The sequence below is a fragment of the Phoca vitulina genome, unplaced genomic scaffold (genome assembly GCF_004348235.1).
Source record: "Phoca vitulina isolate PV1807 unplaced genomic scaffold, GSC_HSeal_1.0 scaffold36, whole genome shotgun sequence".
Lineage (NCBI taxonomy): Eukaryota > Metazoa > Chordata > Mammalia > Carnivora > Phocidae > Phoca > Phoca vitulina.
Window position 1 is genome coordinate 8,298,485 of NW_022589739.1, and position 23,490 is coordinate 8,321,974.

General features: G+C 43.9%; 1 protein-coding gene across 3 annotated transcripts in view; it reads left to right on the top strand.

Moving 5' to 3' along the window:
• Window positions 1-23,490, top strand: part of DENND2B (DENN domain containing 2B) — a 146,626-nt gene that overhangs the window by 81,448 nt on the left and 41,688 nt on the right. For all 3 annotated transcript variants that reach the window (XM_032427015.1, XM_032427014.1, XM_032427016.1), the window contains one exon: window positions 11,613-11,717. In XM_032427015.1, the coding sequence (XP_032282906.1) occupies window positions 11,638-11,717 (80 nt within the window). In that variant the 5' untranslated portion in view covers window positions 11,613-11,637. The remainder of the gene's footprint in view (window positions 1-11,612; window positions 11,718-23,490) is intronic.

Consider the following 23,490-nt stretch of genomic DNA (forward strand, 5'->3'; position numbering starts at 1 on the left):
AGGAGACTGGCCCCTTTTGAGTTTTCTGAGTGGGTATGATTGTTGCAGGTAGGTCAGACTGAACTGGGAAGACTGGTGGGGTTGGAAGATGGGCCTGGATAACAGAGCCCAAAGCTGCTCACCCTGCCCAGGGAGGGTCACTGTAAGCTGGTGGCAAATGTTTTGTCATTCAAAAAATATTTGTTGCGGGCCTGCTGTGTAGCCATTGAGTATACAGCTGTGACTAAAACACAGAAATCCTTAGCTTACATAAACATAATAAGTGGAAGAGAAAAGTAGTATTTTAGGTGGCCGTAAGTGATATGGCGAAAAATAAACCAGAAAAGGGGGAATAGGAGTGCTGAGGGACAGCAGGATGGAGGAAGGTTTTTTTTTTTGTTTTTTTTTTTTGTTTTTAAGATTTATTTATTTATTTTAGAGAGAGCACTTGTGCAAGAGAGTATGGGAGGGGGAGGGGCAATGGGAGAGGGAGAGAAAGAATCTTGAGCAGACTCCCTGCTGAGTGTGGAGCCTGATGCAGGGCTTGATGTGGGGCTTGATTTCATGACCCTGAGATCATGACCTGAGCTGAAATCAAGAGTCTGATGCTTAACCCATTGAGCCACTCAGCTGCCCCTGGTTTTTTGGTTTTTTTTTTTAAGATTTTATTTTTAAGTAATCTTCACACCCAACATGGGGCTCAAACTCACAACCCCCAGATCAAGAGTTGCATGCTCTACTGACTGAGCCAGCCAGGCGCCCGGAGGAAGGTTTTTTAGTAGCAATTTTGTTAATACTAATTTTTTACAGTGTGGTCAGGGAAGGCCTCACTAAGAAGGTGACATCTGACCAAAGTCCTGGGAGAAGAGGGAGCGGGCTCTCTCAGGGGGTGTGCCCTAGTTACAGGGCACAGTAGGTATGAAGGCCCTGAGGTAGCACTGTGCCTCATCTGTTTGAGGAAGTGACAAGGGGACAGTGGGACTGGTGTGGAAAGAGTCAGGGGAAGAGTAGTTGAAATGAGGTCAAAGAAATCATAGGGCCCCAGCTGATGAGGGCCTTGTGAGTCATTGTAACGACTTTGGCTTTTACTTGGAGTGATTGGGAGCCATGTCAGGGTTTTCAGCAGAGAAGTGACGAGATCTGCACTGATGTCGCTGGTAGCTTTTTGAGGGTGTGTTCTGTTAGTTTCTGTTTTCTCAGTGAAACAGGAAGCAAAATCAGCTAGAAGATTAAGGACAAGGGAAAAGGTTTGAAGGCTGAGAGTTGGGGAAAAACTAACCCATTGCCTAGAGACCTCAGGTGTGTTCCCTCTTGGTTCTGAGTATCCTCTGTTTCTTGTAGATGGCTTCTTGTTGGTCTCCATGTTCTTTCTCATTATAGAGGTGGGGTCTTCTCCCTATGCTACAGATAGGAGAATGGCAATATTGAGACTTGGCCAATCCCTTTGGTCCTTACTATTTCCTAGTCCCCTTCTGAGAAAGTTGGCTTGTGGGTGGTTTGTTTTTTAGAGCAGGGGAGGCATCTTGCCATTGGTCAGGTTGAGTTCAGCTAGACTGGCTGAGCGTGGGAGGGGTGAGAAGGAGGTCAAGATTCAGGATCAGGAAAGGCTTCAGAAGAAGTTGACATTTGAATGAATATTTAAGAAAGAATGGGGGAGGAGGACATTAAGATAGAAGGAATCGGTTGAACAAAACCTTGAAGGCATGAACGTCCCTGGCACGTGCAGGAAATGGCAACGACTGTAGCTGGCCAGAGGGAAGGCGCTGGTGTGAGATCGGTTTGAATCGGCATCATGATGACGGGACCACAGGCTCTTCTCGCCAAAGCTGAAGAGGGCAGTGGTTAGCCCTCAGGAGCAGGGCTCTTTGTGGGGCAAGCCTCTGTTCTACTTTCTTTTTTCAAGTGTTGCCAAGTCATCGGACAGAGTAGTCTCCGTTGTCCTGGCAGAGCTGGGATCAGCTGCTTGCTGAGAGGCTGAGTTTCCAGACCGTGTCTGGGTTTTTCTAAAACTATCTTGGAAGCCACCAGATTTCCTTTGCCTAGAATTGCCTAACAAGCCCTCACCCCTTTTCAGGCTTTCAGGAAACATTTAAACCCAGCTTCCAACCTCCACAGAATCTGTACTGAAGTGGAGAAGGACCATCTGGCAGGAAAAGGGACTGAAAATAGTTGAGGTTGAAAACCCAAACTTATAGGCCTCTTTGAGGTTGAGGAGGAGGGTTGGGAAAGAGGATGTGGGAGTGATAAATGGACAGTGAAGAGATGGAAAGAGCTTAATTTTTTTCTGATTATTATTCAACAACAACAGAAAAAAACCCATCTTTTTCCCATGGCTGGTTGAGGAGGATTTCAGCCTCACCAGGACCTGTAAAATCTGACTTCCCAGCAAAACAAATCTCAGTTCCTAGCCACTTGACGAAGCTCATAATCCCCTTGACATTTTTGCTTGAAGGGTTTTCTGGACCTAGAATCCCAGAACCTGGGGCTGGAATGGAGAAGCTCTAGGGTAGAAGGTATATAGAAGTAGTGACAGAGAAACAGGGTCTGGCATTTTGGAGGGAAGTATGGGATAGAGTGGAGAAAATCGTTCCTGGCTCCCTTTCTAAAGCTTCTGTTGCCCACCCATCCAACCTCTGAGCCCACTTTGTCCCCTTTCCCTTGGAAACCCTTGCTTTTAGGCACAGCAGAGCCAAAGACAGGTTGTGCGCAGATAACCAGTGAGAAATGAATCGGAAAAGGAAGAGGGGGATGAAGGAGGAAAAGCCCACGTGAATGAGATGAAGGCAGGTTTCCCAGAACAGCCTCTCCTTGTGGGTGTGTTGGATGGGAACCTGTTAGTGCAGTAGTGTTCCGGAGAGTAATAGGGACACTTGTGAGAAGATTGATTGAAAGCCCCGAGGTGGACAAGATCGGCTGAGGGGTGGGAGGGAAAGGCCTGCCATTGACAGTCTGACTGGGTGGCAGCCACAGTTGGAAAACTCCCTTTCATTGGTTTTATAGCAGCTGTGACTTTGGGAAGAGAAGGAGCGCACTTTGAAGGATACGGCCAGTGTGGAATTTCTAGGGCCCTTTATCACCGTTGCTTTTGACTCTCTGGGGACCCTCTTTTGTCATCAGTTAACAAGTCAGTTAACATTAAGTTGAGCATCAGGGAAGAACTAGCTGAAATTGCCCTCTAGCTTTCTCAGCCATGTGGGGACAGAGGGGGCCAGCATGGCAGGAGAGCAGTATGGCTGAACTTCCTAAGAATGCCAAACAGCAGAGAGGCTGAGTGTGTGAGCTGTTAGTCCAGGCAGAGACAGGAAAGGGAGACACAGCCGTTGCCACCTTAGCCCAAGGCCAGGACATCTGCCGGAGAGAAGGAAAGACTCAAACACTCACACTTTTGAGAACACTGGTTTGGGTAGTTAAAAGGAACTCATATATACAATGGAATATTATGCAGCCATCAAAAAGAATGAAATCTTGCCATTTGCAATGACGTGGATGGAACTGGAGGGTGTTATGCTGAGCGAAATAAGTCATTCAGAGAAAGACATGTATCATATGACCTCACTGATATGAGGAATTCTTAATCTCAGGAAACAAACTGAGGTTTGCTGGAGTGGTGGGGGGTGGGAGGGATGGGGTGGCTGGGTGATAGACATTGGGGAGGGTATGTGCTATGGTGAGCGCTGTGAATTGTGTAAGACTGTTGAATCACAGACCTGTACCTCTGAAACAAATAATGCAATATATGTTAAGAAAGAAAAAAAGAAGAAGAAGAATGTAGCAGGAGGGGAAGAATGAAGGGGGGAAATCGGAGGGGGAGACGAACCGTGAGAGACTATGGACTCTGAGAAACAAACTGAGGGTTCTAGAGGGGAGGGGGGTGGGAGGATGGGTTAGCCTGGTGATGGGTATTAAGGAGGGCACGTTCTCCATGGAGCACTGGGTGTTATATGCAAACAATGAATCATGGAACACGACATCTAAAACTAATGATGTAATGTATGGTGATTAACATTATAATAAAAAAAAGTCAGAGAAAGATAAAAAAAAGAACTCATGGCAAGGGTAGGGTTAATGATATTGTTTTTGAAGAGGTGAGTAATAATTGGGAACAATAACTAATTGATCATAAGAAAACTATAAATAAAGTTAATAGAAAAAATGTAGAGAGATATTTTATGACACTAAGATGACCTTGGATGGGGAGGGGAGTATGAATCATAATGTGAAATCCTGATAAATTTGAATATATCAAAAATAAAACTTTCTATTCAAAAAAAAAAAAAGAACTCATTCTAATGCTGACCCTCCCTGAAGCTGGTAGTGCCGGTGTTGGTTGCTGGGACTCTTGAAGGAGGAAATTAAAGGCCTAAGCCCTCCTCTGGGGGAGCTGTCGGTTTGTCTAGTCCTTTTCTTGGCCAAGGACCAGCAATGAGAAAAGGTTGCAGGGGGGAGTCAGTAAGAAGGGAAAGGGGGTCCGAGTGGGTGTTCGCTGGGCCGGGGGAGTGGGCGTGTTGACCTCACCGTGGTCGGACTACAGCTGTACAGAGCTGTGCAGTCTCCAGGTTCTCGGGGCACACATAGAGCTCTGTTCCCTTTCCCACCTTTTCCTTCCCTCCAGGCTGCCACTTCCACAGGGGAAATTGCTTAAGAAATTAGTGGAATGTAGTTGTTAGCAGAAATTCTCTTATATGGTTTAGAGGTTTCCTTTGTTGAGTCTTGACTTCTTACCTGGACTAGTAAAGCAGAGTTCATGGCAGGGTCTGTGTTTCCTCTACATGGCAACTTTAACCCCAGCAGAATGGGAGGCTTCCTTCCAAATGCTTACTCTCAGGGTTCAAGTGTCTCCTCCTTCAGGGGCAAAGCATCTTGTCACGTCCACAGTTAGGCCCATGGAACAGTATCACACAGACATTTAGAAATATCACCTAACCAAGGGCAGCTTTTTTTTGCTCTAGGATAGGAAGGTTCATTCTTAGAGGTTGGGCATCCCTCAGAAGGTATGCTTTTCAGAGCCTGACCTGATGGGGCCCTTCCTGGAGAACATTTGTGGTCATGGGATTGGATTATAGGGAGAAGGAGCAGGAGAGAGAGAGTTGCAAGATGAAGGCTGGCCTGAGCAAAAGTTGGGAGCCTTTCAGAGGTCTTTCCTCCAGTGGCAGTGAAGAGAATAGATGGGGCGGGGGGGGGGGGGGGTTCAAGTGGCTAAGAGGCGGTGCCCTGTACTAGAATAGGCTCCTCTTCCCTGCACTGTGCAGGCCCAGCTGTCCAGAGGCTTCTTGTGGATGCTCCACAGGGAGCATGCTCCTGGTACAGTACCTCTTAACCCTCCCCTGCTGGGACTCAGGCTAGGGCTGCAGCACTCACCTGCTGACCGAGGGTCAGGTCGGAGAGCTGAGTAAAGCTGGCCAGCTGCAGGCACTGGGTGGGGAGGGACAGCTGTAAATTGGAGAGCTTGCTGCATCTAAATGGGCCACTTCTACGCAGCCTAGCCAACTGTTGCCAGTGCAGACAGTGACGTCAGATTTTCTAATTTTTCAAGAGAAAGGCCAGAATCTTTTTATTTGTATTTTATTTGTACCCACACGCTTTTTAAAATGTTTGATAACTAATCCAAATTTCTTAAAAATAAAGAGAAGGCCAGATGAGACATATTTTTGCTCTTACAAACCATCAGCTTATGTCTTTGGCTATAAACATTTTTTCCCTGGAGTTGAAAGTGAGGAGAAAGTGCAGAAGCAGATGTTAGCTACTAGAGGTGGGTGGCAGGAAGAATTGTTCTGAGATGCAAGAACACTGAGCACACCTGAAAATTGAGGAACTGTTTAGAGGAGACATTGGTAGTGCTTTCACTGGACCTCATGTTGGACCTGCTCCTTTGTCGTTGAGGGTCGGTGGTTCCTGTGCAGGGTGGAAGAAGCTGAGGGGTGGGAGGACGAAGAAGGGCTGAATGAACGTCCATCTTTTATTTGCTTATAGCTCGGAAACCTTAGGAAGACGGTCAGTAGTGACCCTTTGTACCTTTCCAAGTCCTCAGAAAGCAGTAGGACACAAGCTTTCACACGTTCAGGGATATAAACTAGCTTAAAATGCAAATTCCTAGGCTCCACTCCTATAGATTTCCATTCAGGAGGTGGAGGTGGGGCCTGGGACTCTATTTTTAACAAGCGCCCCATTGATGTGAAGGAGAGTGAGTGGATGCTGACCCACATTCCTGTTCTGTTCCTTCACTAGGTGAGTGATCTTGGGCCAGTCATTAATCTCTCTGACCCTAAATTTTCTGATTGGAAAAATGGGCCTGTATCGTCACTACCTTGCAGAGCTGTGAGAGCTGAATTCGCAGATGATTAGAGGTAATACAGAGTCCTGGCTCCAAGCTGGGGCACTGGTGCCGGCTATCGGCTCAAGTTCCTGCCGAGCCACTTTCTAGCCAAGTGACTCGAGGCAAGCTATTTAACTGCCCTGTACCTTGGTTTCCTTGGTAACATGTAAATAATAATAGTACCTACTTCTTAGGGTTGTTACTAGGATTAAATGATTTAATACTTGTGAAGTACTTATAACTTCAGCTATTACATAAAGAATGTAGGAACATGTCTTAATAAATGTACCTTTGCTTTTCCTTAGGTCCTCTTACTGTGGGTAGCAAATAGGTTAAGGCTTACTTCAAATGTCACCTCCCTATGAAGCATTCCTGGGGTCCACTTTTTACTTGACTTTTCTCCCTTTATAGTTATATCCTCCAGGGCAGGGACTGTCTGAACGTTTTTATATCCTAGTACCTTGCACAGTGCTTGCATAGAGCAAATAGACTGAATGACAATAGTAACAGGGAATTTGAAAATGACTCAAGGTCGGGAATGGACTGGTTGCTTTCCAAATACCTAGAGCAGCATGATCTGGAAGAAAAACCATTTATTAAACTTCTGTGTGCCAGGAAATCACATGAGGTAGGTCATGCTATTATTATTGCTCTTATAGTGAGAAAGTTGAGTCTTTGAAACTCACTTGTGCAGTGTCACTTAACTATCAGTTGAGAGAGGCAGGGTTAGAATTAGTTATCTGACCCCAAGTCAGGTGTTCTTCCCGCTGGACCTCAAGTACCTGGGATGGTGGTTTCTTTGTCTCAATGCAGAGTTTGTAGAACAAGTCTAGGAATACCTTATTGTAGTCCTTTTTCTGGATAGTCCTGACTCTTCAGATGGTTGTCTATAATTTGTCAGAGCTGGGTTTTTGAGCAACTCGTGACTGGTGGTAGATGCTAATTGAATAATTTCGTTTTCTAAACATGCAGTTTCTGCCTGGACTTTGCCATCGATGGGCCCGAGAACTAGCGAAACAGCCTCTCAGCCCCCTTCTCTGCTCCATGCCCAGTGCGTATTTCTTCCTAACTAGAGCATCTTCTCTCCTTGCAGTCAGGCTAGTTAAGGTGTCAGGCTGAAAGCATAGCTGAGAGCCTGGAGTTGCTCTTAGGGCCCTGGAAGAAGCAGTGTCCCCCAGGAAGCCAGCCATGCACAGTGCGCAAGTCTGAGCTTCAGGTGTAAAGGGTTAGCCTGGTCCTTAGTACTTCAAGCCCCTAGATTATTCCCTGATCTGATAGACCTGGCCTAGAGAGAGCAGGTGGGAGGAAGGATGACAAGTTGGCATCTCTGTTATTCTTACTGAGTGGGCCTGTCTGGGGTTCTCGGCAGTGCCTGCCCAAGATGCCTGAACTCCTAGGCTACTTTTGAGAATTGCAGCTGTGCTCTTGCAGAAGTGTGATCAAGAATCCTTGCCATGGGCCTTGTAGAAATTTTGGTCCACTCCTCTTATGGTTACCTCTTCACAGGATTTTTCTTCTCGGCCCAAGCAAATGTCAGAGTCATCTGTATTTTTCCTTCTTACTAAGTTGACTCTGTGTTCTCATACTCAACTACATAAAAGCATTTCTGAGCAGTGGGCCCACCCTCCTTAGATCGGAAATTTGGGGAAAGAAAGAATATATTTTTTATCATGTTATTTTAATATCTTTCAGTTTCTGGTCTTTCCACAGATCTTCTGCCCTTTCCCTGAGGACTTGCCCTGGAGCCGCTAGAGCATGTCTAGTGTTGTTTTGATGGGTTATGATGGTTATTGTGACCATTGTTACCATGGGCACAGTTGAAAGCTGATGCTTAGCCAGTTGATTCCTTGTAGCACTGTGCTCCCCGAGGACCCTGAGAACCGGCCTGGGAAAGCTTCCAGAGGCTGCCTCTTCTCCCCCTTCTTTCTAGTGCACACACAGCCATATGCCAAAAGCTTAACTTGGCACTGGGCTGGGGCAGATAAAGAAGATCTCATGAGAGCCAGTGTGCACAGATGCTCTGGTGGCAGGATTGACTTCTCCTCATCCTCATTATTATCATCATCGTCACCATCATCACTGTATACTTAGGTTTATAAAGATTTTTTGCCCCCCGACAGGTAGAGAAGGCTTTTCTCTACTTTATGAAGGATAAAAGTGAGGCTCGGGTTTGGTTTTCTTGTCATTAAGACTAATCACTTATTTGTACCAAGGTAATAAGTAAGATGGCCTCTAGGATTAAGGTCTTCAGTGGCTGTAAATAAATATGTTTAACTCTCACATCCAAATGCACTTCATTTTGGTCAGTGTGATGGGAATGCCAGTCAGAGTGAGAACTGCTATTCAGCTTCCATGAAGGGGTGTTAGTCCAGGCCAGAGTGTACATTCACATTGGAAATATGCTTGGTGTCTCAATTGTGTTCTCTCTCACATCCACTCTCCAAGGCACTTAAAAAATTTTTTTTTGCCCTTAAGTTTTATTTTAACAGCTATATTGAGATATAATTCACATACTGTAAAATGCATACATTTCAGTTGTTTTTAGTTTATTCACAGAGTTGTGCAACCATCACCACGATCTAATTCCAGTACTTTTTTATCACCTCAAAAAGAAACCCATACTGATCGCAGCCATTCTCTATTCTGCCACTCTCAACCCAACCTTGGCAACCACTAATTTACTTTCTGTCTCTACAGATTTGCCTATTCTCTACATTTTGTAAAAATGGCACCAGGGTTCATGCATGTTATAGAATGTATCGGTACTTCTCCTTCCTTTTTATGTCTGAATAATATTCCATTGTATGGATATATCACATTTTGTTTATGCATTTATCCATTGATGGACATTTGGATTGTTTCCACTTTTTGGCTGTTATGAATAATGCTGTTATGAACATTTGTGTATAGGTATTTGTGTGGACACAGTATTTTTATTTCTCTTGGATATAAACCTAGGAGTGGACCATGCTAGGTCATGTGGTAACTCTGTGTACAACTTTTCTGAACTGCCAAACTGTTTTCCAAAATGGCTGCACCATTGTACATTCTCACCAGCAATAAATGAAGGTTTCAGTATCTCCACAGCCTTACTAACATTTGTTTTTATCTGTCTGTTTCATTATAGCCATACTGGTGGGTGTGAAGTATAATACTATATTGTAGTTTTGATTTCTGTTTCCCTGATGACTAGTGATTGTTTCATCAGCTGACTGGCTGATTTTATATCTTTGGAGAAATGCCTATTCAAATCCTTTGTCCAGTTTTTATTTGGGTTATTTGTCTTTCTATTATTGAATTGAAAGAATTCTTTATACATTCTGGATACAGCTCCTTAGCAGATACATGATTTGCAAATAATTTCCCCCCATCTGTGGGTGTCTTTCAGATTTCTTGGTGGTATTTTTATAGTGCAAGGGTTTTTAATTTTGGTATAATACAGTTTAGGTCTTTTTTGTTGCTGGTCCTTTTGTTGTCATATCTAAGAAACCATTGCCTAATCTGATGTTACAAAGATTTACCCCTGTTTTCTTCTTGGCTTTGCTTTTGTAAATTTTTACTCTTACATTTAGGTCTGAGATCCAGTTTTCCTTTTTTTTTTTTTTTTTTTGGTCTGAGGTCAGGGTCCTACTTTACTTTTTGCATATGAATATCCAGTTGTCCCAGCACCATTGGTTGAAAAGACTTCTTTCCCTATTGAATAGTCGTGGCATCCTTGTTGAAAATCAATTGACCATGAACATTTGGGTTTATTTCTGGACTCTCAATTTTATTCCCTTCATGTCTATTTCTATACTTATGTGTATATACACTGTCTTGATTACTGTGGCTTTGTAGTATGTTTTGAAATTAGTCTGAGTTCTCTAACTTTATTCTTCTTTTTTAAGATTGTTTTGGCTATTCTGGATCCCTTGGATTGCCATAAAATTTTAGGACCAGCTTGTCAGTTTCTACAGTTGATGGATATTCTGTTCAATTTATAAATCAATTTGGCGAATATTGCCATCTTAACAATTTTGAATTTTCTCATCCATGAACATGGGATGTCTATTTATTTGTGTCTTCTTTAATTTCTTTCAATGATGTTTTATAGTTTGCAATATACACGCCTTGCATTTCTTTTGTTAAACTTATTCCCAAGTATTTTTCTAAGTATTCTTAGAAATACTAAGGTTTTTTTTTTTTTTTTGCTGAAATTATTAATGGAATTTTTTTTATTTCATTTTCAGATTTTTCATTGCCAGTGGTTAGAAGTAAAATTGATTTTTAAAATATTACTCTGTATCCTGCAAACTTGCCTGACTTTATATATTAGTTTAAAAGTTTTTTAGTGGAATCCTTTGGATTTTCTATGTACATGATCATATCATCTGCAAATAAGAGATCATTCTACTTCTTCCTTTCCAATCTGGATGTACTCTTAAGTTTTAACCTTTTTCTTCCTTTTATTATTTTAACATAAAATGATGTTCCCTAAAGGATAATGATATATTTGCTAACTCTGTATGGTACGTGAATGGACATTTTTCACTTTGTCAGTACTTAAATACCATAATGTATATTAGAAAAAATATGATAGTTCATAATTTTATGGTGTTAGCTTGAATGTTACTCTATTAGAATATTCCTCCCTGAACCTTCTATTTCAAATAACAGATCTTCTTCACTCTTCCTCTACCTTGCTTCATTTTCTTCTTCATACCACTTATCATCACCATACAAATTATACATAAATGTACACTGATGTATCACACACATGTGACATGTGCAGGCTTATTGTTTGTTTTTCCTGTAATGAATCTCCCCAAGGGCAGAGACTTTGTTTCATTCTTTGTTGGATGGCAGTGCCTAGGACATAGGTGCTCAGTAAATATTTGTTGAGTGACTAAATGATTAATTGTATAGAACAAGGTTAAATCTTTTAAGATAAGCAAGTTAGTTTCAAGTTGTTTCAAGAAAAACACTGAATAAATAGTTATTCAGGAGGTATACAAATAGGATGGAATTTGCCAAGGCTTTATGGCACGCTTGAAGTTTGGGAATATTTAAAAAATGAGAAGAGGTAGGATGGAAATGGAGTTTTGTCATTCTCTGTGAAGTGATAAGTTATCTGCTAGCTCACAGACACCTTGCCTAACCCAGATCAGGGATCCCTTGAGGCTCTTAAGCTATAGTACATGGAATTAAATCTATGTGGGAAAGTGGTTCCTGCCACCTGCCACAGAAACCCTCTTGGCAGTTTTGGAGGTCATCTGGAAATGCTTGAGGTACTTTTGGCTGCCTGTGGAAACTTGGCTAATAGGCCTTGATTTCTTTGCAGGGTTCTGGGTTTGCAGAGAGCAGAAATGACCATGACTGCCAACAAGAATTCCAGCATCACCCACGGAGCTGGAGGCACTAAGGCCCCTCGGGGGACTCTGAGCAGGTGGGTAGGGGAGCACTTCTAGGGAAATGGGGTTCACTGGAGGGTGGCATCAAGAGGCAACCAAATTGCTTGGGTCCAAAATATAAATGCTTATCATCATGACTCTGACAGTTGTCCAGGTGAATGATCTGGGCCCAGCTCATGCTGACTATGAAGCAAAAGCCATCTCTAATATCTATGCCATTTTCCAGTTCTATAAGTGTCCATAGGAGAAAGCAAAGGGACCCTAAAACAGACTTTGCTTTGTGCTGTTGGAGGAGCCTAGAGCTCCAGGAATGGAGCCAGCAAGAAGCAGCTGACATTCTCCTGGCTATATCCTTTTCCTTAAGATGGGACAGCTTGGGCCTGTGCCTGAGCTAGGCTACACTGTAGTGAGGGAGGTTGACCACACTGGGGGTCGGGGTGGGGAGACAGTTATGCATGTTAGCACAAGTTGCAGGCAGAAGTCTAGTTCTACAAGAATTTAGGCTGGGCTGTAAACAAAGCAGCTTGGGGAATTTTAGTCAGTGTCAGCTATAATCCACTTTCCTGGTTTGGTCTTTTTTTAAAAAGTAGAATGTAGAATGATAGAAAAACCACAGATTTTGAAATCATAAACAATTGGCTTCAAACCCAAGCTCTACTCCCCAAATAGTAGGATCTCAGGGCATTTTCTTATGCCCTCCAAAATCTTGGATACTCATCTATGAAATAGTAATAATAGTAAGTATCTCACAGAGTTGCTGTGATGATTAAATGAGATAATATATGTCAGTGCTTAGCAGAGTTTTTGGCATAAAGCTTCTCAATAAATGTTAACTCCCTTCCTATGATGGGATAAAAGTTGCCAGAACTAGAAGATCGATGTATAGCTCTCACCAGGGCTTCTCAATTTTGAGTCAAGGCCTAACTTTTTAAAATATTCTTCCCCCCTGCCCAGTTTCCACTATGTGGGGGTTAGAGTGGGAGAAGCAGGTTTTACATCAAGTCACAAAGCAGAATCAAGACCACCGACAAGTACCTGTTTCTATTTGGAATATGTACCTACATGTTTTAAATATTTTTAAAAATTGCTCTTCCTTTAGCTTCCCGGCATGCTTGCCATCATAACATGATAGATGATGTTTGTAAATATCTGAGCCTCTGATGTGCCTTAAAAAAGCATTCTTCCAGCCTCCCCTCTAGGTCTTCATTTCCCTTCCTTTCTGCCATATTTCTGCTTTCCTTCCAATTTTCTTTCCTGGACTTTTGGCATGGAGTCCCAGGCCTCTGTGGCTAGCTATATCCTTCTCTCAGAGGCTACTGCTGGACCGTGGGTGTTATTTTGAAAGTGTCATCTGGTGGGTTTGCTGGCTGTCTTCACCCCCAGCCATATCTGGGAGTTGCTGTTTGGGCTGAGGAGGGCAGTAAATCACCAGTTCATTTAGGAAGCCATTGTCAGTGAGCTCTGAGGGCTTTCCTCTCAGGCACCAGGCTCTGTGGTGGACAATGGGGGAGAAAGAAGAATGATCCTTTCTCTTTCTTCAAGGCATGTACAACCTGTATTAACGACTTTGGCACCTGAATCTCTTGGGTCCAAAAGATTGACTTGACTCCTTGGTGTGTTGGGAACTTTGGTTGGGGAGTGGAAGGGTGCTAGGGCCTGGGAAAGCTGGGTGTTTGACTTGATGGCTGCTTTGGGGACCCCCACGTCATCCACATGGAGGCAGAGGAACCCAGGGGTAGTAGAGGCATCTGTGTTTCACTCTGGGCATAGGAGGTACTCTGGGGCATGGAAAACTGGTGGGAAGGGCAGATGGGACCCTGTGGAACTGGCAAGGTAGGTATTTGCAAGTTTGTGTCCTTAACTTGAATGAGACTTCACCTGAGCCAGTATGGGTTAAAGATCCTGTATTCCATTCTGCTTTTTGACTTTTATGGGTATTTTGCTAATATATTTCCTTCCTTTTCCTCTGTAGCCCAGTTTTGATTGGCAGGGTATGTAGGAGGAGGAAATCTAAGCCTTTTCATTTGACCACCAAAGTGCTAGGTTTTGGTCTTTTGGAGCAGGTTTCCCTTTCTCTTTGTTGACGAGGCAGCATGGGCAGGTTGCTTCACCCTCAGCTGCCAGATATACCCTCCCTACATATGGTTCGCACTCCAGCTCATAAGATTTGGCTGCATCCCAATTCTGGGAGTGGGAGGTGAGATTCTCCAAGCTCCCCTGGATTTCAGAGGCCAGGTTTTGTGATGTTGGTGTTGATGACCTGGGGTGAGACTAGAAGCAGTGTGGTGACTTGCAAACAAGGAAGTGTTATGTTTAAAGCTAATTCAGCCACCTAAACAGGGTGAACTTTGCTACGTGTTGCTCTCAGGAGATTTCACTTGTGCTGTAAGGCCTGGCAGGCAGCAGGGGCAGTTCTCAGAAGACTCGTCATGCCTGCTGATTTCCTGGACAGCTTCTTCACTGTGAACCTCTAGCATCCGGGTCACTGCCCCATGGAGGTTCAGGCTATCAGTATTGTGTTTGGGAACCTTGCCTCTGGATGGAGGTGTGAGAAACCTGGGTGCCTATAAAAGTGTAGACTTCTTGGTTGTCTTTTCATCTCCCTTGAGCCTGGAACAATGCCTGGTATGTGGAAGATGATAACTATTTATTGACCAGTTGATTAGCTGTCTGGGAGAGGAGCCTCTTCTAGCATAGGCTGCTGTGCTATTTGAGTCCTCATAGTACCTCAAAGTACCTTTCTCGTAGGTCTTACCAACTTTGGGCTCCCTTTCCATTCAGTCCCCAGACTCTTAGAAGGGCAGAGCTGAAAGGAACCTTAGAGTTCATTCAGTCGAACCCATGTGTTTTACAGATTGGGAAGCTGAGACGTAGAAAAGGAGAGGTGCTCCCTCCAAATACAAAGCTAATGGGAGAAAGAACTCAAGGCTAGCTCTCTTGGTCCTTCTGTTGTTTTATTGTACCACTCCATTCACCTCCCTCTAAACATCCCTGGGATCTTCCTGCTCAAAAACTATTGTCAAGTATGATATGGTCAAACTTGGCCTGGCTTGTAAGGCTTTCATAAAAAGCCCTGGTCTTTCTTTCTACTCTTATCCTTCACTGTTGTCTAATGCAAACCTTACATTTCTGCCAGTCTAGATGCAAGTGTTACTTCCTTCCCAGTGCTTTTCTTAACCACCCAGCAAAGAAGGATTTCCCTCCCCTCTGTATTCACTCTTAGAACCCGTGGTTTGGAGCCTCCAGATGGCACTTATCATATAGTACCTCATAGGGTGGATTTTCATGGGGGTCTTATTTCCCCCACTCTGTTGGAACTCTTTGGAGGCCCAGCACATACTCTTTTGGAATGTTAGAGTTGGAGGGGTCTTGGGATTCATTCAGTTTCATGATGTTACATGCGAGGAAGCTAAAACCCACAGTTAATTGACAGTGGAACCATAATTTCAACTCACATTTGTAGGTTTCTGGGCAGAGCAAGGCATTGGTTTGTAATATGGTAAAGTCCAGAGAGGTCTTGGGGTCCCACTGCTAAAGTGGGCACCGATCTGGACCCTCTGCCTTCGATTTCAGGAAGAGGGGAAGAGCTAGCAGATAGGGAAAATCTCCTGAGAGTGGTGGCTGTGGGTAAAAGATAGTGCTGCAGAGCCTGTCCTGGTGTGGCAGGCTACCTCTCCGGAGGACCTGTGGCTTTAGCCCCCTGTTACCTGAGATGCTTCCGAGAATCCAACTGTGATGTCAGTAATATTTGTCTGGTTATTTATTGCTGCATAGCAACCAGTCCTAAACTTAGTGGCTTAAAACATTAACAGTCATTTATTTTGCTCACAAATCGCAGTTTGGGTAGGGCGGGAAAGCTTGTCTCTATTCCTTGCGGCATTGGTGACTCAGTGGCTAGGGGCTGGAATTATCTGAAGACTTGTACACTTACATGTCTGACCACTGATGCTGGCAGTCAGCTGGGACCTCAGCTGCGGCACACCTATGTGTGGCCTCTGTTGGTTGCATGCTTTTACAGCATGATGTCTGGGTTTCAAGAGTGAGCATCTCAAGAGAACTAGGCAGAAATGCATGACATTTTAATGACCTAGCCTCCGAAGTTGCATGGTGTCTTTTCTGTTTTACCCTGTTGATTAAGGCGAGAACAAAGTTCTGCCTGAGTTCAAGGTAAAGAGCTCTGCACCCCAATTCCAACGTGGTGGTGTGTGTGAGGGTGCTCCCCTGCACCACTAAGCAATTCTCCGACACCAGCTCAGTGCCCTACAATTCAACTTGATTCTGAGACTATCTACCAGAGACAGCATCAGATCCCACAATTTAAGGGCTCAATCCTGTAGACTGCCCTTTGCCTCAGATGCTAATCTCAAGCCAGGTTGTTACCTGTGCTTCTGACAGACTGGCTAAACATCAGAGGTTCCCACGACCCCCTCCTTGGGTTCAGTAATTTACTAGAGTGGCTCACAGAACTCAGGAAACCCATTTACTCACTAGATTACCAGTTTATTACAAAGGATATTAATGGATACGAATCAACAGCCAGATGAAGAGATACATAGGGCGAGGTCTCAAACAAAGGATTTTTTGTCCTGGGGAGCTTGGGCCTTGCATAGTGGCATGCGGCAGCATTCTGATTCACCAACCTGGAACTTCTCTGAACCCTGCCCTTTTGGGTTTTTATGGAGGCTTCAGTTACATAGGCACGATTGATGAGATCATTGGCCATTGGTGCTGATTCAACTTCCAGCCAGTCTCCCCTCCCTGGAGTTCTGGGGAGGAGAACAACTGAAAGTTCCAACCCTCTAATCACAAGGTTGGTTTTCCCAGCAAACAGCCCCCATGCTTAGGTGTAGTCCAAAAGTCACTCATTAACATGACAAAAGACACCTTGATCACTGTCATCTCTTAGGCAATTCCAAGGGTTTCAGGAACTCTGTGCCAGAAATGGGACTAAGACCAATTCTATATTTCTTATTATAAATCACAACATCACACAAGCCGAGGGAAAATAATTCCCACTTGATGAGAGGAGTATCCACTTCACATTGCTAGAAGGGCATGTGAGATGGGGTAGGTCATGATCAATGTCTTTGGAAAATGCAATCTGCCATATTCTGCCCTCTGATCACAAATATTCACATCCTTGCCCAATGTGAAATACACTCAGTCTCTCCCCTAAGTTCCCAAGTCTCATCTTGTTAATGGCATCAGCTTGAAGTCTAAGATCTCATCGTGTGAGTCAGGTTCAGGTATAGATGAAACGCTTTGGGTGCAGTCCCTTTCTCTCATTGTGTGCAGTTCCTTGAGTCCTATTTCTCTTGATGTGAAGACCTGTAAACTAGAGAGAATATGTATCTGCCACCCAAGATACCCGGGTGGGACAGGCCCAGAATAACCACTGTAGATAGCCCTCTTCACATAGGGGGAAACCGGAGGCCACGCAGCAGTTACTGGCCCATTGTAATTCTTATATCCAGTGAGGCACAAGTGACCAAAGCCTTGGCTAAGTCGTGGTTTTATTGCCTCGGAGGCATTTACCTTGTCTCTGGCTCCCCCCTCAGGGCTTTGGGTTCTGCCCTGACTCTGATTGCTTCTTCCTTTTCTATCAAAAGTAGCCCATTTGTGCAGGTGAGTAGTTTTCTCCGTCGGCTTCATACCCATAATATTTCAAATGTCCAGAGTCTTCCCTTCATTTTATATGGTCTCTGTGCTTCCCAGTCCCAGCCGATATACTTCATTTAAAACTTGGTGGGTTTCTTCGGAATCCCTTTATAACCCACTGTGTACAGATCACTTCACTGTGTACAGATCACTTCACTGTGAGCCCCTTCCCTCATTGGGTTCCCTGGGAGACTGCTCGGGGACAAGGGTTCTCACGAGTCTTGGAAGCCTTACCATTTACAGGGGATCTGCACGGCCCACCCTTCAAATCATTAGAAGGCCTTTTGTCTGTCTGTCTGTAAGATTCTCAGAGGAATGCTTGAAACCATTTTTTTAGGTCTTGACAAAAGATTTTTTAGTACTAGACCTACTCTAGATTTTTTTTTAAAGCGGTTTATTGACAGATAATTAAACTTGAACTGAACCTTTTAAAGTGTACAGTCTGATTAGTTCACACACCCACGCGCACATACACACACACACACACACACACACAATAAAACTGCCACTACAATCTGGAAGCCATTTCTTAACTTGAGAATTTTTTCCTATCTAGAGAGACAGAAACAAGTGTTATTTTCTAACCCGGAAAGCCCTTTCTCGTTTCTGTTTCCTTTCCGTGTTGCTTGAAAATGGAACAGTCCCTTTTTTGGCTCCTCTCCTCTGTCTCGTACTGTAGGCAGCTAGATGTCGGACGGCACCTGCAGCACTGCTCGGAGATACTTTAAGCTGGATCGTCGAATTAGGTAGATTTCCTATTTTCCTTGTCGCCAATGGGGACAGAATTACCAAACTTTTCAACATTTATGAGGGTCCCCTTCCCTCCAGCTTCTACTAACATTTTCCTTACTTTCCTGTAACCTCTCCTGATAGCCTGTCACTCAGTCCCCAAGTCAGTGATTTAGGATTTTGTTTCAACAGCACTAAATTTCTAGGTACCAAAATCTGTTCCACTTATCTACTGCGACATAACTACCCCAGAATTTATGGTATAAAACAACCATTTTATTATGCTCACAGACTCTGTGGCTTAGGAATTCAGAGAATACTTCAGGGATGGCTGGTCCCTGCTCCATGATGTCTGGCATCTTGGCTGGAAAGACTTCAAGGCGTAAGGTGACTCATTGACTAGGGGTTGGTGTCACCTAGACGTGTCTTGCTTCATGTCTGGGGGTTGATGTTAGCTCTTTCTGGAACCTCAGCTGGGACTGTTAGAACACCTATATGTACCCTCTGTACATGGCCTGGGCTTCCTCACAGCATGGGAGATAGGAAGTAGAAGCTGCTGGTTTCTTGAGGCTTGGGACTGAAAATTGGCACCAATTCATTTCAGTTGTATTCTATTGGTCAAGCAATTGCAGAGTCCAGATTCAAGAGAAGAGGTGATTTTTATAGGAGGCATGTCAAAAAATTGGGGGACCATGTTTTAAAACCATTACAAGTATCTTTAATATGGTTTCCTGGAACTACATTTCTCTCCCTGTTGGCTTTGCACAGTACCTGATTCTGCTTCGTAGGGCAGTCCCATTTTTACTGGACTAGGGCTTTGGGGATATTCCTGTAAGGCATCATTTTTAACCTGCCACAGGGAGGACTTCTGTCTTGTAAGTACTCTGTGTTCATTGCAGCTACTACTTAGAGGACTTGGGGTTCCCACCCAGAGAAGAGCTCACTGATCCTCTTTGTGCTTCCCTAGAAATCAGCTGGAAGGTAGACAGGTATGGCTTTGGTAGATTCTTAGATGTACTTTTGGAAGTGAAAAGATGACTCAGTTTCTGCTCTGACCCTAGTTACCATTCTACTTACTCTGACAAGCTATGGTTGACCTCAAGAGTCTCTATAGATGGTGGCCCATATGTAGCCCCACTTGGAGGATGAGGCTATCCTGGACCCTGTTGCGGGCTTCCAACCATTTGAGATGAGGTTGCTTTGGGAACAGGAAGGCCAAGTTGTGAGTGTCACCCTGTTCTTTGGCTTTTTATCAGGACCATGTCCCAGAGTGGGATGTCAGTGGGAGTTATTGAGCTGAGCCCCTGCTCTGGCCTGGGGAGCAAACTTCTGGGCTTGCTAATGGGACTCAGGAGAAGCCTTCCTCTCCTTTCTTCTCCTTGGGAGCCTCAGATAATGGCCTTGAGGGAATATAGTGAGAATGTCATCTCCAGAGTTAGGGCAGTCACTGTGTGGTGGGAGGATGCTGATGTCCACTGAGTCAACAAGCGCCCACCTTCATTGAACAGCCCTAGAATGGTGAATGGCCAACTCCCAGGCAGTTTCATTGGGGAGCAGGCTAGACACCTGTTTCGTAGAGACTAAGCATATTGGAAGCTGGGCTCCGTGTAACCTTAATTTGCAGACAGGCTCACTTCATGGCATCCACAGCCCATCTTGTTACCTCCGGGGCTATTTCTTGGACCCATAGGAATCTTCCCTAACTGGCCCCAACTTGGTCATCTTCCTGATACCAACACACTCAGAAGCCCTGTCTCCAGAACATGCTGAGTTCAGAAACCTCTTGTCATCAAGGACTAAAGATAGCCTTCCCTCCCAGAGAGTTCTTGGGTGCACTTGGCAATATATGGGGCATCCCTTGGCATGAATGCTTACTGCTGTGTTCCTGGAGAATGGCTCAGATCACTAAGTGAAGGGTTGGGTTGTGTTCTTATGAAACAATACCAGAGGGAAGGGCACATACTTTGCATTTTGACTCTCACTTTCTGTCTGTTTATACACATACGGCACATGTTGCTTTTTCTTTAAATACCTCTTTCCATACCCTTAGTTCATACTCTCTTTCCTACTCAGTTGTCTTACATATTTGTCTGTATGTGAGTGTTCATGCCCCTCTGTTTAAATTGATATTTAAATTGAATTTAAAATGGTGAATTTTCAATTTAAAATTGAAATTTAAATTTGAATTGAAATTTAATTTCTGTTGAAATTTAAATTTCCTTTGCATTCTCCCCCGCCTTTCTTCTCTCTTTCTCCTTTTATCTGTTTATCTTACTCCCTCTCCTGTAAATGTTGGTTTTGGCCAGTCACATGCTGCAGTGTTGGCACCCACGCCTGATGAGCAGCAGATCTGGCTGCCTGCTGACAAGGTGGTGGCATGAGTGCCCAGTTTCAGTGTCTGCCTCCCCAGGGGCAAGCCTGGGATTTTTAGAATAAAGAGCAAAAGATGATCAGAGCACAGTCATAGGTGTCTCTTAGCTGTGCTGTATTTGCTTTTATATTTCTTTTACCTCCCTGGAGCTATTTATGGTGTTCAAGCACTTTTTAATTGTACATCATTTTAGCCACACAGCTAGTATATACGGATACTCAGAGCAAGTGTTTTTTCTGTTTCATGGATAAAGAATCTGAGGCTCAGAGAATTTAGATGACTTTTCCAGGAGCATATCTGGAAAGTGAGGGAACTGGGACCAGAGGAAACCCAGGTTTCTAGATTTTTGGGAACTGACAGCCAATGCTGGTCTGCACTAAGTGCTTGGTGTAACTTTTTGTGTTGTTCTTCAGATCATATGTGACAAAGAGGGGGAGGTAGGGGGGAGTCTGTGAATATCCTGGGCAGGCATAAAGAGACCTAGGTTTTAACTATTTATTTTTTATTCATTCATTTAGTCATTCAATATAAATATTAATTCCTACTAAATTCTAGATGCAGTGCAAAGAGTAGGGGATATCAAGATTAATAAGACACCATCACCACCTTCAACTAGGTCCACTCATCGTCTAGTAAGGGAGGCAAGTGAGGAAACAATCTAGTCCAATAACATGTTACAAGTACCGTAAGACATTTTTCCAGGTGCAGTGGAGGCGTCAAAACTTGGCCATCTCCACCTGGATGAAAGGGGGTAGGGTCAAGAGAGATTCCAGAGCAGAGCTACAGAGATATGTAAGGGAACAAGCCAACATTCTAGGGAAAGCAAACAATGTGTGAAGGCCTAGAGGCATGAAAAGCAAGGAGTTTGATGTGGGTGGTTTGGGGATTGTATGTAGGAAAAGACAGATGACAAAGTGAAAATAGGGAACAGATCACGAGGCCTTGTCATCCATGCCAGTGAATTTGCACTTCCTTCTGTGGATAATGGGGAGTTTCAACCGTGAAGATTTTTGTGTTTTAGAAAGATGTCAGAAGATGAGAGGACTGACTAGAACTGGATTAAGATTGAAGGCAGAGAGAGAAATTAAGAGATTGTTTTAAGAGTCCTGGTGAAAGATCATATCTGAGCTGAGGAAGTAGCAGTAGCAGAGGGGATGAGGAGGAAGGGGGCAGGTCTGAGAAATGTGAAGGTTATAGAATTGATAGGACTCAGTCATTAAGTACATCAGTGTGTTTGAGGAAGGAGCTGGGTACAGATGCTTGAAGGAGTGGGAAACAAAGAACAAATCTGGACCTCTTCTCTCCTCTGTGGAATGCATTGGAAAATATGAGGCAGTAAAGGCCAGTGGTGGAAGCATAGAACAGCATAGGGATGAGACCATGCGAAAAGACATTCAGCCCAAGTGGGTGGGAATGAGAGCAAAAGGGGTTCTCTTGTCTAAGGCCAACGCTTCTAGATGGGCATGGGATCCCCATCCCCTTTACTGCCTGCTTAAGGACATTGCTCCTGCATTTGCCCTCTCTCGTTCTGCATTGGCAGCTTTTCTCTCTAACTGGATCATTCCAGTCATCATTCAAGCATGCTGCGTCATATCTCCTGGCTCAAGCTAACCAACAAAATGCTTCTATTACACCACGTTCTCCTCTACCCACCACCTCATTTCCTTGTTCCCCCTTTTAGGAAAACCCTTTGAAAGAGATGCCTGAATTCTTTGTCTCCACTTCTCATTCCATTTTCTTGAATTCCTTCCAGTCAGGCTTCCCTTCCTACCTCTCTACCAAAATCTCTTTTCTCAAGGTCATAGCATCCTCTGCATTGCTAAATCTAATTATCAACTGTTTCTCAGTCTTCCCCTTACTTGATTGTTAGCAAATTTGACTCAGTTGATCACTCCCTATTTTTTGAAGGTCTCAGGACATCAGTCTTCATGGTTTTCTTCTTTCCTTATTACATGCTCTTCTCAGTCAATCTTCTTCACTGGTTCCTCCTTTCTCTATGTGACTTTGAAACACTGGAAAGCTCCAGTTCAGGCCTTGGGTTTCTGTAGCTACTGACTCCCTAGATGAGCTCATATAGTCATATACTTTTCTTTCTTTTTTTACTGAAGTATGGTTGACAGACAATGTTATGCCAGTTTCAGGTGTACAACATAGTGATTTGACAATTCTATACATTATGCAATGCTCACCACAGTGTCTTGTAGTACAATATTATTGACTATAGTCCCTATGCTGTACTTTTCATCTCTGTGTTATTTATTTTATAGCTGGAAGTTTGTACCTCTTAATCCCCTTCACCTATTTTGCCCATCCCCCCATCTATTTTTAATCTTTTGAGGAACCTCCATACTGTTTCCCATAGTAGTTGCACCAAATTTACATTCCGACCAAAAGCGCACAAAGGTTCCCTTTCTCTATATGCTTGCCAGTGCTTGTTATTTCTTGTCTTTTCGATACTAGCCATACTTGGTCATATAGTTTTAAGTAATATCTATATACTGCTGATGACTCCTAGGTGACGTTTATAACCCTAACTCCATTCTATCAGGTTCTCAGGCCAAAAATCTTGACATCATCCTTGACTTCTCTTTGTCTCTCATACCTTTTATCCAGTTCATCAGCAATCCTATTGGCATAGCTCTCAAAATAGATTCATCTCTTCTGCTACCATTCTAATCCAAGCCATAATAATCTCTTGCCTGGATTATTGCAGTGTCCTTTAGGTGATCTCCTTGCTGCCATGCTTGCATCCCTGCACTCCGTTCTCTGATGTGAAGTCAGAGCATATCATTTTTCTGCTCATACCCCTTCAAGAGCTTCCTTTCTCTCTCAGAGTAAAAGCCCAAGTCTTGTTATTGGTCCATAGGGTCTTCTGGTGCCTCTCTGACTAATCTCCAGCCCTCTGCCTCTTCTCACTCGACTCTGTCCACACTGGGCTTTTTGCTGCCCCCAGAATACAGTAAGTATGTAGTTGCCTCAAGCCTTTGCCCTGTTGCTCCTTTTGCCTACAACATTTGTCCCCTGGATAAACTCATTGTTCACTTCCTTAA